This window comes from Falco biarmicus, chromosome 4 (genome assembly GCF_023638135.1).
Source record: "Falco biarmicus isolate bFalBia1 chromosome 4, bFalBia1.pri, whole genome shotgun sequence".
NCBI classification, from domain to species: Eukaryota; Metazoa; Chordata; class Aves; order Falconiformes; family Falconidae; genus Falco; species Falco biarmicus.
In genome coordinates, this window is record NC_079291.1 from 37,195,447 (window position 1) to 37,216,408 (window position 20,962).

General features: G+C 41.3%; 1 protein-coding gene across 9 annotated transcripts in view; it reads right to left on the reverse strand.

The window, feature by feature from the left end:
• The window catches only part of AKAP9 (A-kinase anchoring protein 9), a 120,770-nt gene extending 106,624 nt beyond the window's left edge, over positions 1–14,146 (reverse strand). For 6 of the 9 annotated variants that reach the window (XM_056335597.1, XM_056335596.1, XM_056335590.1 and 3 more), the window contains exon 1: positions 13,919–14,146. In XM_056335597.1, the coding sequence (XP_056191572.1) occupies positions 13,919–13,966 (48 nt within the window). In that variant the 5' untranslated portion in view covers positions 13,967–14,146. The remainder of the gene's footprint in view (positions 1–13,918) is intronic. The other 3 variants (XM_056335598.1, XM_056335595.1, XM_056335592.1) reach the window with 1 other exon arrangement.
• Positions 14,147–20,962: the final 6,816 nt, after the last annotated feature.

Here is a 20,962-nt window from a genome sequence, read left to right on the forward strand (position 1 = left end):
GGAGAATACTGCATAAAAAAAACCTCTGTGCTTTCGTTATCTCTTTATCAACCTCCCTGGCCAGTCATCAAAGAGGTCATCCAGACCAAATTTTTTATGATGTTCTTCAGCTGTCTGTTCTTCAGTTTATAGCTACGTACCCTGGAAGAGGAGGAGGGCCCCAAAAACACACAGTGCTGACCCACTACTGTGAAATGCAGCATCACTTCCTGACTTCAAGTTAGACCACAGCATCACCAGTTTTAATCACTGGAGGATCCTGCAGGCTACTCTTACATCCCTATAATGAAACGATAACTTGAAATCCTTCCTTTCTGCCATTGGGAGAGTGTGTGAACTTTCTTCTACCATCTTCTTTCATGCTGTTATGATCTCATGAGTTTTCTGCCAACCCATTTCTCCAAACTGTCAAGGTGTCTCTGAAAATAAGCTGTAACTCCTGTAACATATCACATCAAATGCCTTCCTGAAGTCAAGGTAAGCAACATCCACCATTCTCTCCTCATCTACTGAGCCACGCAGCTCATCATAGAGGACAGTTAATTTGCCCTTTGTAAATTTCAATCATGTTCTTGCCCTTCATGTGACTGAACATGGCTTCCAGGAGGAACTGCTCCATAATTTTCCCAGACACCACAGCCAGGCTGACCTTCCTATTGCTCCCCAGATCCTCCTTCTTGCCCTTCTTGACGATGGGTCTGATGTTCGCTTTCCCCCCTGCTCATTTAGAATCTTCTAATCACAATGACCTTTCAAAGATGAGCAAGGAAATAGCCTTGTAACAATAGCAGCCAGCTTCTGCAGGATGCTTGGATACATTGCACTCAGTCCCATAAATCTGTGTACATCAAATTCGTTTCAGTGGTCTCCAGCTTGACCTTTTGTACTGTGGATAATGCTTCACTCCATTTCCATCATTAGATTCAAGGCACTGGGAAGCCCAAGGACAGCCCTTATCATTAAAGAGGCAAAGAAAGCCTTGAGCATTACTTCCATGTCCTTTTGTACCATATCCTTTGTCAAGATCATTTTGAATTCTAAGACTCTTTACTGTGTTTGCCGCCCACTTCAGTTTACATATAACTGTCTACATATAACTACACATTCTTTCCACTGGTAATAATGTAAATAATGAATGACACAGGCCCCTGAAAGACTTACTCCCAAAGCAGGTGGTCTTAGCCATTAAAAAAATAGCAATTCTAAGCACAATTTTTTGTTCAGTTGTAACCACAAAATGATGACTGTACCTAGACCAAGTCTTTAGTTTTCTTGTAAGATCATGTTGAACAGTATCAAAAATCTTAATACCAACAGACGTTCAGCAAGAAGTACTATTGGAATCAGCCCTAGTTACATAAAGGCGCTCTCATATTAACAGTTGTGCAGATCCCCAAGGACCTTAATGTTGACAATTCATTTAGGCAAGTCTGTTTCCTTGAAAGAGCAATCTTTGCCAGTCTCTTGCGACTTCCTAGTGAGTATAAGCAGAGTCTTATTGATGACTGCAGCCTCGGTTATGGTGTATTATCAAGCATCAGTGTAGCTTCTAGGGGGCAAGGGTTGGGGGTAATCGGCTGTTTCTCAAAAATCATGAATACTGATTAGAATTCTACAAGAAAAATCCTGATACATAGTCAGGCAATTGCTGCTTCCCATGGGATCCTCATCAATACTCCATGCCAGCTCACATCGTTCATTCTTCCACAACACACTGCAAATTGTCCACTGCAATTTCTAACTAATTAAATTGAAAAAACCTACCATTTCTAGAGTATAGGGCTTTAAAGATGCAGCAATCTTGAGACATATAATGAAATGCATGGTGAGAATCTGTATCTGAAAAGGCTTTGTCCAGACTTCTTTATGTAGCAAATGCAAGAAAACTTAAATCACAGAAGCATTTGCCATTTCTGGTTTGTGTTGATGCTGCAAGAAAGGGACTGCAGCCAGCTGCGTGTTTTTTCTGATCAGGACTCCTCCACTTCACAACAATGCACATTTTTCCTTCCTCCTGCACTATAACCTTTCCTCTATATACTAAATGAGAAAGAAGAGTTTATTAGAAGTTGACTGGAAAGGGCTGAAGAGACTGGCTTTGGATGTTAGAAAAAGCATCAACTATTAATTTACTTTGAGTGACTCTGTACTGCTTATATTATTCTGATTCATGTAAATCTAATCTTTTCATCCTAAGAGAAAGAAGAATTTATAATAGCAAAAACTTTACTCTGCTGTAAAACTTTTTAGTTGTATTTATGTAGATTACATCTAGATTTTTTCCCTCTGCTTCACACTGTGTCCTCTTTAATAAAAATGTAACTAATGTCAGAAATATTTAAAGATCAAAAATTAAGGAAAAAACTTTAAAAGGTAGAGAGAATATAAAAAGGAATGGAATAAAGCACAGTAAGCTCTGAATAGTTTTGTTCATATCTAATTTCTCATTAACTAAGAAGTCCAAAAGAAAAAGGCACATTTAGAATTAATAGACCACACCTAAATAAGTCTATATTAATAACCAACACAAGACTATAGTATTTGTCAAGTTGACAAGTGCCATGAAATTGATACAGAATTTGAGAGGTTACAATTTTGGCAACAAGACAATCAGCTTTTCACATACAGATCAACAGTTTAAATTCTGTCCAAGTTAAGCAAGGCATAATAGCCACTCCTTGTCAACAAATCCAAGTGATGTGATGACTTCCAGCCGGTGATCAAAGGCAATCAGGCAATCTTTTCACAAAAGTTAGTGTTGAGATTTTCAAAGCAGTCTGGAGAATTTACATACATTTTTAGGAGATTATTCATAAGCATTCTGGCCACCTCTGTGTAGAAACTGAACAAAACTTTACATTTTCAATTTACAACCTGTTTGTGGTGGGTTTTGGGTTTTTTTTAAAAATCAATTGTAAAATACTTTAGAACAAGTCAAACTCAGCTGCACTTCATCATTTTCCCACCTTGTTTATATTATTTTTACATGAATTCATACCATGTGGCATGTCTGGCACTGAATGGACAGAGTGAGAATGAAGCCCCCAAACTCAGTAGGTTTGTGAGAGACAGCTCCTTGACGAGCAGAGCAGACATAAGGAAAGAACCAACTGCATGAATTTCACGCTCAGCATGCAAGACTTGACAGGCTTGTATTATTTTGACATGCTTCTATTACTTTTTACAAGCTGCAGAACCATGAGCGAAAAGTGATCGCACAAAGACACTAACATTGCTCCCAAAATTCCAGACTTGTCTGTGGAATTTGCTTTCTTAAAAAAAGAAAGCAAAATTAAATTCCTGGAATATATTCCAAACAATGAAGAAAATTTAAGAAACGCATCCCTCTTTGAAAAGTCTTGTATCAGGGTTTCCATTATTTCTTTAAACACAGCAATTTAGGCTACTTGGCACAACATACTACTGCACATACAAAGGCAGGGTTTTCTTTGTTACGAAGCATTACCTGTATCTATCTCCTACATACCTTTTAATTGAAAATACATACTCTCAATGCATGGTACTAATGTTAAATCAGCCACCTTACCTGGACAATCCAAATTTAGGAACACTTAAAAAAATTTTCCCTTGTTTTGTGGTTGGACAGAGGAGGTTTCTTTACAGAAAAGCAACAGTTTAAGGGCAAGTTAAAATTTCCGAAAACTAAACCAGGATTAAGGAACAACCACTTCTGTTAAATCACAGCCTACCAGCGAAGTCAAATTTGAGTAAACTTATGTAACTTATTCTGCTTATTCTCTGTAGCACCTATTTTATCAGCATTTCCCCAAAAATATACTCAGCCCCAGAATTCCACCTCTTCAACTGTACCAATCTTCTTTGGTCTTCTGCTCAGGATCATAAGCTTTAGTCATATGCTGTAATTTTGCCATGACTACATTTTTCACCAAATCTATGCTTTTCCCTGGAAATATCACAAAAATGGTATATATCTTTAGAATTATTATCTCCAATTGTGGAAAGTCTTAAAATTTCGTGTTTTCAGATTTAGAAGCATGGTCCAATACACTACCTCTTCTTTGTTTTGTGATGATGCTACAACTTAAGAGTTGTTACAACTGTAATTTGATCACTTCCCCCACTTTCCTGAACTTGGTGTTTAATTTCTAAAGTTTCACATTCTTTTGCCCAACTGACAACTATTGAATCTGTTCTATTTGGAAGCTTGTTGAGGTTCCTTTTCAGAAGAGAGGAGAAACAGGAAGACTGACTCCATACTTCCAAGAAACTAAGAATTCTAAGAAATCTTAACATTTTTATTCATTCATTCTTCTGTCTTTTTCTCCACTCGTAGGAAAGGTAGTTTATAATATAATATGTTGGCTTCTCAAGAAATCATGTGAAAATGCAGATTAAGGTTTCTTTCAAGAAACAGGAACACCAGAGCTATCAACACAGTGTAGCATGCCAGGACTCTGCAGTCAATATACAAGTGTCTAATCATAAATTTCAAGATCTATTTACTTTATGTTTCAGCATAGCAGTCAAAAGACTGCAATTACTGGATGTGTTTCATTAAAGCGTGGCACATTTATCAACATGTCCTTGCACATTCAGTGTCCCATTAGCTGGTACCAGTAACAAAATGATTTTTAAACAAATACACAGAAATACATTGAAATCTCTAGCTATGGGGCAGACACATAAGACAGAGCTTTCAGCCCCTAAATTACAATTCCCAACAATTGTCTTAGTATATAAACTTACACTGCAATATAAGGTAGTACAGCAAAGTTGGCCTTTTTTCTTTTGTCCTCATTTTTATCAGATTTTTACTATTCCAAACACCAAGGTGCAACAGGAACCCTATGTTATTCTGCAGTTAGTGTATCTGTACAGCAATACTTAAGAGAACCTACTTGTTTGATTATTTCCTGTTGGGAAAAAAACACAGGAATTTCTGGTAACACCTACATATGTCAAAAGGTTCAATCTACTTTTCTTGGAGTATCAGATACACTTTACTGGAAGTACTGTAGAAAGAATATGTGGTGGTGATAATGCCTATTTCCAAATCTGGATAAACAAACAAACTTGTGTGGATACTGTTATAACTGAGGGAAACAAATGCCAGTCACATCTGTTTTGCTATTGCAACACCCATACTAAGAAAATAAATAGCTGGAAAGCAGACCATAAAAATGAGGGAAGAGACTAGCACTAAAATGAAGTCTTGTATGTAGGCAAAGAACAACTCTTGTGTTTTCTTTTCTGTAATTCCTTCTTTTTATACATGGAGCAGCAAGAAAATATTTTAAATCGTTTTTCTACAGTGCGATTTCTTGCTTTCACAGTACTACTAAATACTGCATTTTCTTATTTTTTTTTAATTTTTGTGAAATTCACTGGGCATCTTGGATTAAAGACCAATTTTCTCTAAACTGGCTACAGAACAAAGGTTATTTTGAAGAGCTATTTATCTACATTCTCAGAGGAAAGTAAGCATTACTTTAAACTCATTCTACCTTGCATCACTATTGAAAGGTAGACAGCTACTTTACAGATTTGACCAGAAGGGTATACTGACAATAACATTTAAAACAAATAATCAAAGCCCTGTATCAAAAGCAAGATTAGATCTCTGGAATGAGGGAAATGGAGATCAAAATGAAAACAGAGAACAAAGAAATAGGAAGAGTTCTAGTAGTGTCAATTGAAAAAGAGAGCTGAAATCCCAGATTTCAATTCAAGTTTGTTTTTTTTTTTTTTTACGAGGACCCAATAAAGTCCAGAATAAACTTGAACACAATGAGAAAAAACATGATTTTTTTTAAAGGAAAAGAGAACACTGAGAAAACCATAAAGAGCAGGTAATTCTATTATCCTCAAGAGAACATCAAGTTTATTTTAAGAGAAAAGCAGAGTAAGAAAATGCAGACTGAAAAGGAAATTCTTGCTTCTAGGACTCTCTATTTTCGTTCACATTACTTGAGGCAGACAAGAGGATAAATAAAATGAATAGTCTACAACTGAAAGCAAAACAAGATGTGTTAGGTCAGCCCTTTGATGAAATGTAAGGTTTAAATGCATTTAATATCTTCTATGATTAAAAACTCTTAATAATCACTGAAATGCTGCTTTCTCTCCTCTTCAGCTAAATTACATGGCATTTAAAAGGACCATGTTAAACAAACATAATCTACATGTTGAATTATTCTGGGGTTTTTAAATTAGAGCTTTAATCACTGTGGCACATAGCTATTCCATGCTCCACTTGAATCTTTTATTTAAAAAAACCTGATCCAACAGCCTTCCTAGAGAAATCCAAAATTTCTCAGACCAAAGAGGTCAGATATGAGGAAGTAAAATCTTTTTCTCTCCTCAAAAGAGTAAGATGTAAGAATGCAAACATTCTCAGGCTCTTAAGCAGTGCTATTTTAATAATATGTATAATTTTCATCTTCAGCCACCTGAAATACTTAGATGTTGTCATGGTTTAACCCCAATTGGCAACAGAGTACCATGCAGCCTGTCACTCATCCCCCCCTCCTCCATGGGACAGGGAGGAGATTTGGAAAAAGACAAAATTCTAGGGTTGAAATGAGAACAATTTAATAATTGAACTCAAGTAAAATATCGTTATAGTAACAACCACAACTGGAGGGAGGGAGGGAGGGAGGGCAGAAGAGGGAGGAATAAAGCCCAAGAAAAAAAAACAAGCAATGCACAATACAATTGCTCACTACCCATTGACTGATATCCAGTCAGTCCCTGACCAGCAATTGGCAGCCCCTAGCCAAGTCCCCCGGTTTATACACTGAGCATGACATTCTATGGTATGGAATATCCCTTTGGCTAGTTCAGGTCAGCTGTCCTGGATGTGGTCCTTCCCAGCTTCTTGTGCACTTCCTCACTAGCAGAGGTGAGAAGTCCTTGATTTAGAGGTAGCACTACTTAGCAACAACTAAAACATCAGTGTGTTCTCAACATTATCCTCATACTAAACCCAAAACACAGCATTGTACCAGCTACTGAAAAGAAAATTAATTCTATTCCAGCCAAAACCAGGACAATATCCACCCCTTATTCCATACCATTTGTATCATGCCATACTTTCCAATATTCTGTTACCTTCCCTGTCTTTTCATATAAACACACAGGTACTCCCTTAGTCTATGTACCATCCCTATAAAAGCCCATTGACCTCGTTCAGTCCATGACTTTGGGCTCCAACTGTCATAACAGTCTTTCAGGGCAGGAAAGACGATGCAAGGTGTTGGACTGTTCCATGCTGAAGCCAGTTCTGATTCCACCACTGCTGCACTTGTCCCGTCTCCTTGAAGTTCATTCTTCATTAATGTGGTGATGAAAAGGAGGTGGGTTCAGATCCCCAAATCCAGAGTGGCAGAGACAGGCACTGCAAGGTGCCCAGTGCAATAATGGGCATACAGCCACCATAGAAGTGACAATATACAGTGTTGCATAGCAATTAACATCATACAATTTAATTAATTGGCTATTCTCACCCAAAATCAAATGCCCCGGAGGCACACACTGAACTTCCCCATCCTCCCATGCTACCCACCAAGTGCACCCAGGTCCTTGAGCAAAAGCAATCCTATGAACGAGTTTGCCTTTGCCTGAGGCAGGAATAACCCAGACTGTTTTCCCAAGTATATTTTTGATGTGCACTACAGGAATTTTATCCCCTTCTGCAGTACATAAAAGCTTCAACTGGGCAGGACCAGCTCAGCTGGCAGACCCTCTGGTGTTGACCAACCAGGTGCCTTTTACTAAATGTGTACCCCAATGTTTGAAGGTCCAACCACCCATTGCTCTCAGTGTAGTTTTTAACAGTCCATTGTATCATTTCATTTTTCTGGAGGCAGGTGCACAACAGCGGATGTGATATACTCACTCAATGCCATGCTCTGTGGCCCATGTGTCTAGAGGTTGTTTTGGAAATGAGCCCCGTTGTCTGACTCAGTTCTTTTCTGGGGTGCTGTGTTGCCATAAGGCTTGCTCTTCAAGGCCCGTGATAGTGTTCTGGGCAGTGGCATGGGGCACAGAATACATTTCCAACCATCTGTTGGTTGCTTCCACCATTGTAAGCACATGTTGCTTGCCTTGGCAGGTTTGTGGGAGCGTGATATAGTCAACCTGCCAGGCGTCCCCATATTTGTATTTCAGCCATCACGATCCATACAAAAGAGGGATTAGCAGCTTGGCTTGCTTAATTGCAGCACATTTCACATTCATAGATAACCTGTGTGATGGTGTCCATGGTCAAGTCCACCCCTCGATCATGAGCTCATCTATGTGTTGCGTCTCTTCCCTGATGGCCCGAGGTGTCATAAGCCGACTAAGCTATGAATAATTCACCCTTATGTTGCCAGTCCAGATCTACCTGAGCCACTTCAATCTTAGCAGCCTGATCTACCTGTTCACTGCTTTGATGTTCTTCAGTGGCCTCACTCTTGGATATGTGAACATCTATATGATGTACCTTCATAACCAGGTTCTCCACCTGGGCAGTGATACCATGCCACAGTGCGGCAGCCCACATGGGTTTACCTCTGTGCTGCCAGTTACTCTGCTTCCATTGCTTCAACCAGCCCCACAGGGCATTCGCCACCATGCATGAGGTAAAGCATTGGCCATTTTTCTCACTCAGCAATGTCTAAAGCCAGGTGGATAGCTTTCACCTCTGCAAACTGACTCCATTCACCTTCTCCTTCAGCAGTTTCTGCAACTTGTCACAGGGGACTCCATACAGCCATCTTCCACCTCTGATGCTTTCCTACAATATGGCAGGACCCATCAGTAAACAAGGCATATTGCTTTTCATTTTCTGGCAATTTATTATACAGTGGAGCCTCTTCAGCACATCACCTCCTCTTCTGGTGACATTGTGAGATCTTTGCCTTCTGGCCAGTCCATGATCACTTCCAAGATTCATGGACGACTGGGATTTCCTATTCGAGCTCATGTGATCAGTGCTACCCACTTACTCCATGCAGCAACAGTTGCATGATGTGTAGAGGAGACCCTACCTTTGAACATCCAGCCCAGCACTGGCAACCGGGCTGCCAGGAGGAGCTGTGTCTCAATGCCAACCACTTCTAAATAGCTTGAACCCCTTCATAAGCCACCAGTATCTCTTTTTCAGTTGCAATATAGTGAGCCTCAGATCCTCTGTATCCCTGAGTCCAAAAGCCCAAGGGTCAACCTCGAGTCTCCCCCGGTGCTTTCTGCCAGAGGCTCCAGGTAGGCCCATTCTCCCCAGCTGCCGTGTAGAGCACATTTTTTACACCTTGCCCTGTCTGGACTGGTCTAAGGGCTACTGCATGAACTACCTCCTGTTTAATTTATTCAAAGGCTCAGGGCCCCATTATATTCATACAAAATCCAAAACACTGCACTGTACCAGCTACCAAAAAGAAAATTAATTCTATCCCAGCCGAAACCAGGACACATGCACGACAAGACAAAGTGCATTTATTTCTTTTTACTATTCAATCTGTGAAGATAACTTGTTAAATTAGTTATACAACCCATAATACTTGTCCACTGAGTGCCATTAGCGCTTCCTAAACGAACTTCACTGTTCTGTCTGCTCAGCGATTTTCTGGTATAGATCAAAATTAGTAACACTACTTATTCTGTGCTCAAGTGTTTAACTAAACTAGTTCCCCTTATTTTTTAAGGTTCTTCAACAATTAGATTTCTCCAAACACCACAACAAGAATATATTACAAACATACACCGAACCTCTGAAAATCAGGACATTAAATTCTGCACTTACAATGTTAGATCTGAAATCCTAAACCAACCTGAGAGAATTTACAAAGTAAATTAGTGTCTTTTCCTCATTCACCCCTCCCATACCAAAAAAAGCACACAGCTAAGGAGCGTGCCCTTTCCTCAACACAAATTTAAACAGGAGCAACACACAAATTTAAATACTTTACAAATAAATTTTCAGTACTGTGAAACTGACCGTTCCATAAAACTTGCTATTGATAGTTTCATCTCTCTTAATTTTACCAGTTATAATAGCTGTGTGGTTTTTGTGTGTGTGTGTATAAATTAAATCACTTTTTTTTTTTTTTTTAAATTTCAAAAGCTTTACCAAAATACTGTTAGCCATTTTCTCATAAGGGAATCCAAGTCCCTGATGTTTTTATTCTGGAGCTAGCAAACTCTTCTGTATAGTTTTGAAAGTTGATTAAAATAGTGGGACATCCTGATAAGAAAAGCCAGCTACTAAGCTGCTAAAATGAAATAAAATATTTTAAAATATTAAATTATATTTAAATATTTTTAAATAGTCAATAATAAATATTAGACAGTATTTAAGATCTTTTTAAAAACTAACTAAAATTAAAAGACCCAACCACCATAAATAGTAGCCACTGTAATGTTAGATGAGATTTCCAAGCAAACTGATGCACACAGGCATGCACACATAGTATGCGTGCACACAAATATCAAACTAAGATCTTCATCAAGGTTTTTGTAAGACCAGCTATATCTACACTATCTCAGGCCATCAACAATATTCTAGAATCTTTTTAACAAGGCACAAAACATACCTGATTGATTTCTAAGTTCATGGTGTTTTGGGGCACTGATCAACTTAACAACATGCATCTATATTTCTGTTGCTGGCACACATCATCTTCTTTCCACCTTCCATCACAGTCAACCCTGTTACCCCTAACTAGCCTTTCTGACACTCTCCTTGCGCCACTATAATCAGTGCAGGATCTGAGATGAAGAAATTGTCTGGGAAGAAGAGACTTCTATAAAGGCACAGAGAGACCATTTAAATGGGTAAAGGAGACAGATATTTACAGAGGCTGGGTTAACATCCAACACATTTACCTTGCAGCCAAGGAAAATGAATGACTACAGGTCTGGAAAAAGGAGCCTGTAATTTACTGGGTTTAACTTTGTGCCTCCCTTGCCTTTGTGGGTTTGTAACAGACAGAACAGCAACATACGGTGCAACCGCCTCATAATAAAGATTTGGTGTAGTCTCCAAAAGTCAGCAGGTACGCATTAATGTTGATGAGCCTTTATCAAGAGCTTTTAATTCCATTTTTCAAATGATGTACTGGCAAAGGCTGTGTTTTCGTGCCGAGACCCAATCTGCCAGGCTTGATCATACTTAGCACCTTTCAATCAAGGTAAAATTCACAATGCAGCTTCTCATTTCTAGTAAAAATAAAGAAGGACTCAAACTTCCATTGCAGAAAATCCATTTGTAATACACTTCCCTGTAAAAGATCTAAGTGGGGAGACTGTGTCTTAAGAAGACAACAAGAAAAAGTTCCACTGCAGATAAATTCACACAAAAACAAACTCCACAGCTTGCCTACTCAACATTATGATTGGGGAACAACCAAACAATTGCTTTACAGAATATTCATATTGCTTAATACACACATACTGACATTTGGTAGTAGTTAGCTACCTCCTTTGCGAGGAAAAAAACCCCCAAAACGAACCAAACCCAAACAAGAGTCTATGTCCTAATTTCAAATAATAACTCCACTGTTAGCAATGTACCAGCCACCTCCGTGGCACCTACTAGACTCTTTTACTGGCCTTCCAAACCACCTACATTCATCCCACACTTCATGCAACATCTTATTTACATATTTATAATTTTAGGTGGATGTATTAAGGTATCTGCAGCATAGCAACACCTGCACTTTTAGCACAGTAACAGCACTATCTTTAATACATTTTCCCAGCTATTTTACTTAAACAACACTCAATGGTTAGGTTCAAAAGTTTTTGGATGCTTGTTGCTGTGGTTTGCAGAAAATACTCGTTGGAGCCAAGCCGTTTTAGAAGACATACTGATTATGCTACTGTGAATATGTTTGTATCCTTGAAAAAGAGAAAAGCAGCTTCAGGAGCAACTCCTGCTTCCATTCTCTAATAATTTCTTCTTTTCTGCATTTATCAGTAGCATTTGTCACTGGAAGACTATGCCCTAGTCTCCACAGTACAACACGTTTAATTACATCATTCACACATTAAAAAAGGGGGTAAATGGTACACAGAACACCAATGAAAAATCTGAAAAACTAACACTGCTTTTACAGTACCTTCCCATGTAAATCACATATAGCTTTAAAGAGTTACAATGACTTAAACCACAAGGGATGTTTAAAAGCACAGAATATGAAAGTCTTCAAGTGAACACAGGATCATTAGGTTTTAGTCAGAAAAGTCTGGAAGAAGGGTGAAAATTATGACAGCGCTCTTAAAATGCAACAAGTTAGTAAGGTGTGTACACATTTTTTCTCAAAGAAGGAAGCCACTGAATTCCTGCTAGAGTCCTGGCTTTTGGTTCACCTCTCAGTAATTGTCATTAATTTTCTGTGTCGATCCCAGGCCAACATGGACAGAAAAATATAAATTCTCTTGATAAATCCTTCATTGTGGTTTATAATACTGGCAAATTAACTTCAACCATTTTCTTTGCAAAGTACTTTCTGATGTTCTGCAAAAGAATTAGCCAACCTGGGTGTGACAGAACACAGTGCCACCAGTACCTGATCTGTCCCAGTGCCCTTTAATAGTACTGCATAACATTGTGTAAACATTATTCTTGCTCTCAGCATTTAAAAACAGGTCTCCCTATATAAACATATAGCTCCATCTAGGAGTTTCCCAGTGTAGGTTTTGAACAGTCTTTCAAAGGGAACAAAAACTCACCTAAGTTACAAAGTTTTTGCCTAATACAGCAAAATACCTATTCAAACTTAACAGCCAAACTTACCTTGTCTTTTTCATGGACCACAGAAACCAGACAATGCTGGTGTTCCAGTTTTATCTTTAGGACGTCTAGTTACCTGTACTATGAGCTCCTGCCAAGTTACATGTGTGCGAATGACTGGCTGACAAACTACTAAACTCATTTAGCAATGATTGCTGCAAGGAACCAGACGGTAACTAATATCAAAACACTAATTTTATCTTCTTTTCCTACGAGTGCCGTTAATTACCTTATCTCACTGACCACGCCAAGGCTTTCTTTGAAGTAAGAAAGAGGTCCTCCTACAGCGCGGTAACTCCGCTCTCGTCGCCCAGAGGGCGGAGTGCTTTACAGCCGGCGTGCGCTGAGCCGTGCTCGAGGAGTGAAATGATAAGCTCCCCGATTAAAGCCCCGGTAAACCCGCAGGGCCCCGTCTGAGCCGCCCGCCAGACCAGGAGGCGGGGGCGGGGGGGGGGCACCCAGGGCTGCCAGCGCCCGCGGCCGGGTCCCACGGCCGCCTCACGTACTGCCCGGCGTCTCCCAGAGAACCGGGAAAGGCACCTGGCCGCGCCACCGGCGGCACCTGTAATCCCCTGCCTCCTAAGGCTCTCTCGCGGTATTAGGGACATGGCTTAGCGGTGGACTCGGCACTCCGGGGTTAACGGCTGGACTTGATCTTAAAGGCCCCTTCCAACCTAAGTGATTCTGTAGTACCTCACTGAGGAGCAGCTGCCGGTTCCATGCACTGCCTTACAGGGAGCTTCCCAGGCTTAACAGCAACAATTCGTGCCCCGGCTGCGAAGGGGTACGGCAATTGGCTCTCCTCCTCCTCCTCGGCTCTTCCTCCACCCGGCGCCGCCAGCGGCCGGGCCCCACAGCTGCGGCCGCCCGGCCCTGCGAGGAGCACCTGTGGCGTGCGGGGCCCGCTGTCACCGGCCACTCGCACCCACGCGCCGGCCGAGGAGGGCCCCGCGCGGCCCCGAGGCCGGGCGCGGAGCCGGGGCGGGCAGGGCGGACAGCACAAAGCGCCTCCTCCGCCCGCGGCTTTGTTCGCGGCGGCGCCCCGCGCCGAGCCTCCCGCCGCAGCCACGCTCCGCCGCCGCCCGGCCCAGCCCCGCTAACTGTCCTCCCCTGGCGTCACCGCGCTCCCCACCGGCTCCCCGCCACGCCGCTGCCTCCCACCTTGGCTTTCCCCGCTTCCAGCTTCTTCAGCCGCTCCTCGTCCTCCATGGCGACTGCCCGACTGAGCAGACCGTTACCGGCGGCGCGAGGCGGGGCCCACCCTGCCTCCGCCCCTCAGCCGGGGCGCGCGCACACGTTCGCTGTCCCGTCCCGTCCCGTCCCGTCCCGCGTCACAGCGACAGAAGCTGCCGCGGCGGGGCCACCGGCGCCGCCATCTTCATCTCCACGTACACATGCGGCCGGGGAAAGTGACGTGCGGGCCGCCCGCTCCTCCTCCTGCTGCTGCGAGCTCCTCCTCCCGCCGAGCGCCCCTGGCCGCCAGCGCCCCCCGCCCGGCGGCGAGCCGCGCCGGAGCCGCCCCGGGACGAGCGGGTTTGCCCCCGCCAGGCCGGGCGGGCAGCGCGCACCGGCGGCGGGAGCCGAGCGCGGGCAGCAAGCCGCGAGCACGGCCGCAGCCGCCGCGGAGCGGGGGGAAGGAGGCGCCGGCGGGCACACACCCCTCCGCACCCCGCCTCGCTCCTGCAGGCTGAGGGCGGGGGGCTTCTCTTCCCACAAAGAACGGCATCGCCGAGACGCCTGTAATTTGCTGCTGCTTTGATACAAAGGAGTGAGCAGGCACTGCCCGAGGTGTGCAGGAGTGCTGCCTTCTGCTCGCAAATCCACCCTCTCTGGCTGCAGTGCTAATTTTGACAGTTTCAATACTCTTACAGTGTTTTCTTGCTCCTGCCTGCGGCTCGCTGATTTGCAAGCTCCCTATAGCATGGATCTCAAGCCTGGAAATACACCACCCAGGCTTCCTGAGCGTGTGTCGCAGGCTGTGTAAAGATGACAACAAAGGATGTGTATCCCCACCCCCCCACCCCCGTTTAAATTACTTAATATGCACTCATCGTGCCAGAAGAGTTGAAATGGGAGTGTTAAAATCACAGTGGGAAATATGGCACGTGGCTATTAAATGCTAATGCAATTTCTATGCCTCAGCATTTGATACAAAGCAATATACTGGGCTTATTTAATATCGTCTGCTAATTGTATGCCTTGCAAGTCTAGTAGCAATTTGTATTACCTGTTCATACTGTGCTTTTTCTTTCAACTACACTTAAAGTCAGTTCCGTTTGCGATGGTGCAACGGATGGCACAGGCTTACACATTCCTGGCATGCCTTTTTTCCTTAGTGTGTAACAGCTGCCCGTGAATGGATTCCTTATTCTGCATCTGGAATCATTCTACTTTATTAAATGAAAAATCCTTCTGAATTAATTTAGATTTCAGCCTTGCTCATCTTTTGAACGCAATTCATCTAGTATGTGTTCCTTCCTTGCTTGATTTACCCAGCAAGGACCAGGTACACCCAAAACGGGAGAGAATGTCAAAGAGAAAACATCTGCACAGTATTACTGAGCAGGACCAAGATGAAAAATATTAGGACTCATAGCAGCAGAATTCCACACCCATGTTACTGCCAAAGTAAACTAAACCTACAATCTGATTTTTTTAAGGATTTTCCACCTCTCCTAAAACACATTATATTTCATGGAAAAGTCTGAAATCATTTGTTGATCAGTACACATAATGTGCATTCCTGTATTTACAAAACAATGTCCTCAACCCTCAGTCAAAAAGGAAATTAATACCATTTATGTAAAAAAAAAAATTCTATCCATGGTAGGGAATGACAAATGTCCACATTATACTTTGTTCCATATTTGAAGCGAGTGTATGTTTCAGTTAAAGTTCTCAGACTTTGCTATCTCACTAAAGAAAGTGCATGTTACAGAGAAAAGCAGCAAATGAAAATTAAATTAAGAATTAAAGAGGAAATATTTTTATAGAAATACAAACTTATTTGAGTTCATCCCCTAAAAATATGTTCTTGAGTCAGTAATAGAAAGTACTTTATTTTTTCCCAGTAATTACAAAGGCCCAGAGGTCCCTGAGGGAAAAATAAATCACCTTTTCTGTGCCAATGACATTTGTCTTGGCGGATGGAGCCCACTGTCACAGAACTAGATGTTCAATGGCTGTAAAATTTCACCCACACATAACATTATGATAGTAATTTCTTAATCAGTACATATCCCATTTAGAAGATAATTACAAACTTCCCAAATCCCATCATTAAATGGGTTCTTGAGTCAATGCTAAGAATTGATGGGCCTAATTTCCCGCTCACAGATTTATATCCATGTAATTCTAATGGATTTTAGTTAAACACCTAATTCACGACAATGAAAGTCACAAAAATCAGACTGACAAACTGTAATAGAGTACTGTGGAAATTACTGCTGGATAAAATATCCCAGAGAATATTTCCATATTCTTTTAACATTAGAAGAGCAACAGGACTTTCTCTCCTAGGAAAAAAAAAACCCGCAGTCCATACAGTATAATCTCCTACTTCAGCTATTTAAATTCCTATTTTATGATACATGCAGGGTGAGCTGACTGGAATTCATAACTTGGTTAGCCAATTAAACTTTCAGTTACAGAAGGGCATTAATCTTGCTTGCTTAATTCTCAGAATTGACCAATAATGTTCACTTGCCTAAGAATGTAAGATAGTGCTCAAGAGTCAGGCTGTAACTGCTTTAAAAATTGATTAACTTTCTAACGCTCCTTGAATTCACATAAGTTAAACACACATTAACTGTTTTCAACAGTAGCATATGTGAAGCAAAACTGATTAACAAGGTAAAAAATATAGATCAGACATTTCCAAAATAGGAGTGACTGGGGGTTTGGCCCAGGCTTATTTTTATATGCAAATATATTGATTATTGGAAGTGCTCATACAAAACTGCACTGAACTAGCTTCGAATATCAGATGTAATTTTTAGTTGTGTTTGTAAAGAAGGACAAAGGCCTCTTCGCCTACAGCATTTTCTGTAACAATGAAACTCCACCTTCTTCTTACCCCTGCTGTTTCCTTTATTCACTGTTCACTGAAAATTTGCCTGGTGACTCTCATCATGGTGCTTTAGTGGACTGCAAAGCCAAAAGATGAAGCCTAAAGACCATGTGTGATAAAGTCACAAAGTTCTACTTTGGAAATTCAAACTCTGTCATAGTTCACTGAAGCCAGAATAAGAGGGCTGTCAGATCATAACATGCTGCTGGTAAATCACATGTAAATAAGACGCAAAAAATACAAAATATCACAGGCCTAAACTGGTGATAGAACCTCTTCTGACAGCTAAGGAGCTCAGATACTGTGTGTTCTCAGTTGTCATAACTATCAGCAATACCACTTAATAATGAGACTATCCAACTCTAATTAATTTCCTTCGAACAAAAAATACAAATTAGAATGAAAGACTCTTACATGAACCACATAAGATTCCCTGAACCAGCTTGCAAAACCAAAACATTACCTGATAACAGTCAGATCTTTTTCCTAGCACCAATTCAGTGACCATGGCACTTTATGTTTCTTAAGAGAACCACAAAAATTTTTAACTTGAAATGTCTGTATTTGGTCAACATAATATGGTAATGGAGTAGTCCTCCTGCTAACGGATGTGCAACCTCTGATACGTTTGCCCAACAGTTCTGCTGTACAAAACCTACCTGGCAGGAAAACACCTTCAATTATAGTGAACATTAAATGGATCAAGTGTAAAAATAAGAGACGCCTCCACCTGAAAGGTGACCATGCCAAAGGGTTTATTTGATGGGACATGCACCACTTTCACTGAACATAATTGGAGTTCTACAGCTGATTTTACTGACAGTAAGGCAGGGTGTCAGTACTTACCTGTCATAGAGCTTGTAAACCAGAATTATTTGCTTTCACCTCAGTGTGAGGTTGCATGAAGAGTATGAGGTTGACTTAATGAGTACCTTACCTCTGCCTTTGCGACAGTCTGCTGTGCCACTCTGTGCCTTATCAGCTGCACTGAGCATTGCTTTGCACTGCAGTTTCCCACAGTGCTGCTTTGTTGGCATGGTTGCATCAGACAGGTCATTTAGGTAAACGTGTAAAGTTCATAATTTCAGAGACCCATTTGTAGGTACTGCTGAGGGAATATTACCAAATCATATTAATTTACTATTAGCAAATGCAAATCAACTCAAATTTCAGGTAGAACTTGGCCTATTATACATAGATTGTCTGACTACATGTTATAAAAACATTTTTTAAGTCCTCAGTTACTTTCATCTCAGGGATTTTTGAGGTATGTTATTTATGTTGGGACTACCCCCAAGTGTGTTTTAGAAACAGACAAATGTTCTCTCCTTCAAAGCAGGGCACAACAAATGCCATTGCAGAATAAATAGTGAGGCTTGGTGGTTAACAAGTAAGTGAGCTACAGATGTAAGGAAAACATCTTATGATTTAAAGTTTGGTGTGGTTGTTTGGGTTTTTTTCCTTTTGAGAATCACTGGAGAAGCATGGTTGTATGAAAAATTATTAAATGGGGTGACTGATGAATATATATAGAATCAAGGTCCGATGTAACAGCTAAATTTTCTATTCCTCTCATATGTATTTTTAATGAAAAAAGTTACCAAACAGCATGAGCACTGAGGATAAAAATAAAATGTTCTGACATAAGGAGAAACAAATTACCAAAACCATGTGATTTTTAACTCATATCTGCAGCTGTGAAGTTAGACAAACTCATATTAACCATTGCAACCAGTGTCCCACCAAATGTATAGCTTTGTCACTACTCAGAATGCATTTTTTTCCTAAATTAAAGTAAGTTTTATTAAGTTTTGTTGTAATAGGTGACAGAAGAAATCAGACATTAAAACCTTCCCCACACATATGTGACCCAGGCATTCACTTAATACATGAATAAATGTGGGCTTGCTAACATGCTTCAGTTACAGTCAAGTCCAGCACACAAAATTATTTTTCTTGTTTCTAAACCCAAACATTTTTCTTCTGCTGAAAAGACGATAAAATAGCCTATACAACAGCTGTAAAGCACAGGCCTCTTGTGATATTACAGTAACACTACCTCCTGGAGCTGTGTGTCTCTATTTCTTGTAATTTAATTGATTAAGACAAATATGGTATTTGTTTGCTGCTTTGATGTAAATACTGGAAATAGTAAGAGGCAAGACTCTTTAGCTAATAAATTTTGACATGGACAATTTATTCTGCAGACATAATATATCCAGGAAGGTAATTTAAGTAAGCTTGCAACTAATACAACTAATTAAGTGACCCAGAAGCATCAAACTAGCATTTGATATCTGAGGTACACACTTTATTATAGAAATTATAGAAAGATTACTTTCTACCACAAATCAGTTATTTGTATCCGCTCTATGTAGAGCTATTATAGCACACATTTCTTTATAGCTGCTCACAGTTCTCCAAGTTTACATAAAGATTCTGCATATGATTTTCTTATGCCTATTGCATATGAAGGTATAAACACTAGCTATTTTCCTACTATTCTGTTATTTTATATGGTCAAGTGTTATTCATGAAACTCCATTTAGAACATGGGAGAATTTAAAAAAATTACCAGAATGTCCACATTTGAGCACAGTACCAATTTGCCAGTGTGAATATTTTCAAATTTATCCAGACTGTTCACCTGATAGGTCAGCATTCCCAGTGGTTTTTTTTTTAGAAATTCCAGAATTTCCAGTGCTATCTGAGATGAAGTGCTCCAGGCAACAGAAATGGCAACAGAATTACAAAATCCAAACAAAGTATAGCTTCCTAAAACTCTTAACTATTTTGATACAATTGGGTACTAAAATGGAGACTTGTTATTCGTATGTTAGCAAAGCTCAAAATACATTAAAAAGATAATTACTTTCGTAATGAGAATTACTCCTAAATTATTGTAACATGGTGGGAGATATGGCTTTTTTAGCATTATTTTTTGGGGGGAAAGAGATAGCACGCTGGGTAATCCCATACAAACTGCTAAGTACAAGGAATTTCCTAGGCTTAACTTCAATACTTCCAGGGAAATCTTTTGCCACCTCAAATAACGAGTACCCCATACACAGCAGAGCTGTGAGAAGCGTGTGTAGGCCTTCCAAAACCAGCACGCCTCACTAACACCCTGGCAAAAGGATTTATTACTGAACTGCTATGAGAACATGCTGGGTGCTCTGCAAGTATGGCCAGAGCTAATCCACCAGGCCAGTGCAGCAGGAGTGAAAGCAGCATGGCCGCCTTCCCAGAGCCACGTCTTCTTCCTGCTTTACCCACAAAAAGGCTGTGCGTCACAGCCTGGTTGGGCAACACAGCCGTAACTGTGCAGGTTTTTCAGCAGATCTGATTGTTTACCTGTTGAGATTTTGATTTTTATTTTTATTTTTTCTTGTTTGCACTTTTGTGAAGGCAGGACCGGCTGCTGCCTGGCCAAAGCACCAACACTGGTGCTGGCCGGCCTGTGTTCCTGGCTTGCACTCCCTCGGTGTGACCGCAGCTTTTGTTGTCACCAAACTTTAACATGCTCTTTAAACAAATTGGTTTCTACCTGCTGCTATCAACCTAGCAGCTGTAAAACTGACTGAAGTACAAGGGGTTTGTAGCCCACCACCTACTTCTGTAAATCAAGATCTTCGCGTGAAAGGCTTCCCAGGAGGCCCGTACGGCTCTGTGGGGGACACCACTTTGCTGGCGAACAGCTGGGACTAAAATTCCGGGATATTTTATCGTATGCTGCCATCTCGTGGCAAACGGCTCATTACAAATAAAATGGTGAGTAAAACGTCTCTGCTAGGCGGCAGTACTGGCAACAAAGGCGGCCTCGCGTAATGGCGGTGTCTGCCTGTCCCCTGCCCTGCCCTGGGCGGCGGCCTGTGGGGAAGGGCGGGTTTCCCCGGCACCTTGGGCCTCCGGGGGGGGGTCGGGCAGCCGCATTTTATGTTAAATTTAGAGGCTGTAAAGAGCAAGGTGAAAGCTCAGCACTATGATTTCTGGTTAGTGCGTGTGGCCTGTAGTCAGTGAGGTGAAAACAGGCCCTTGGTGGGCTTTGGCACAAGCTCGTGTGAAAGCGTGGGCTCTTTCTGCAGGGCAGTTTAACCTAGCAGAGATGGCAAATGGGGCCCATCTTCTGTGCTGGC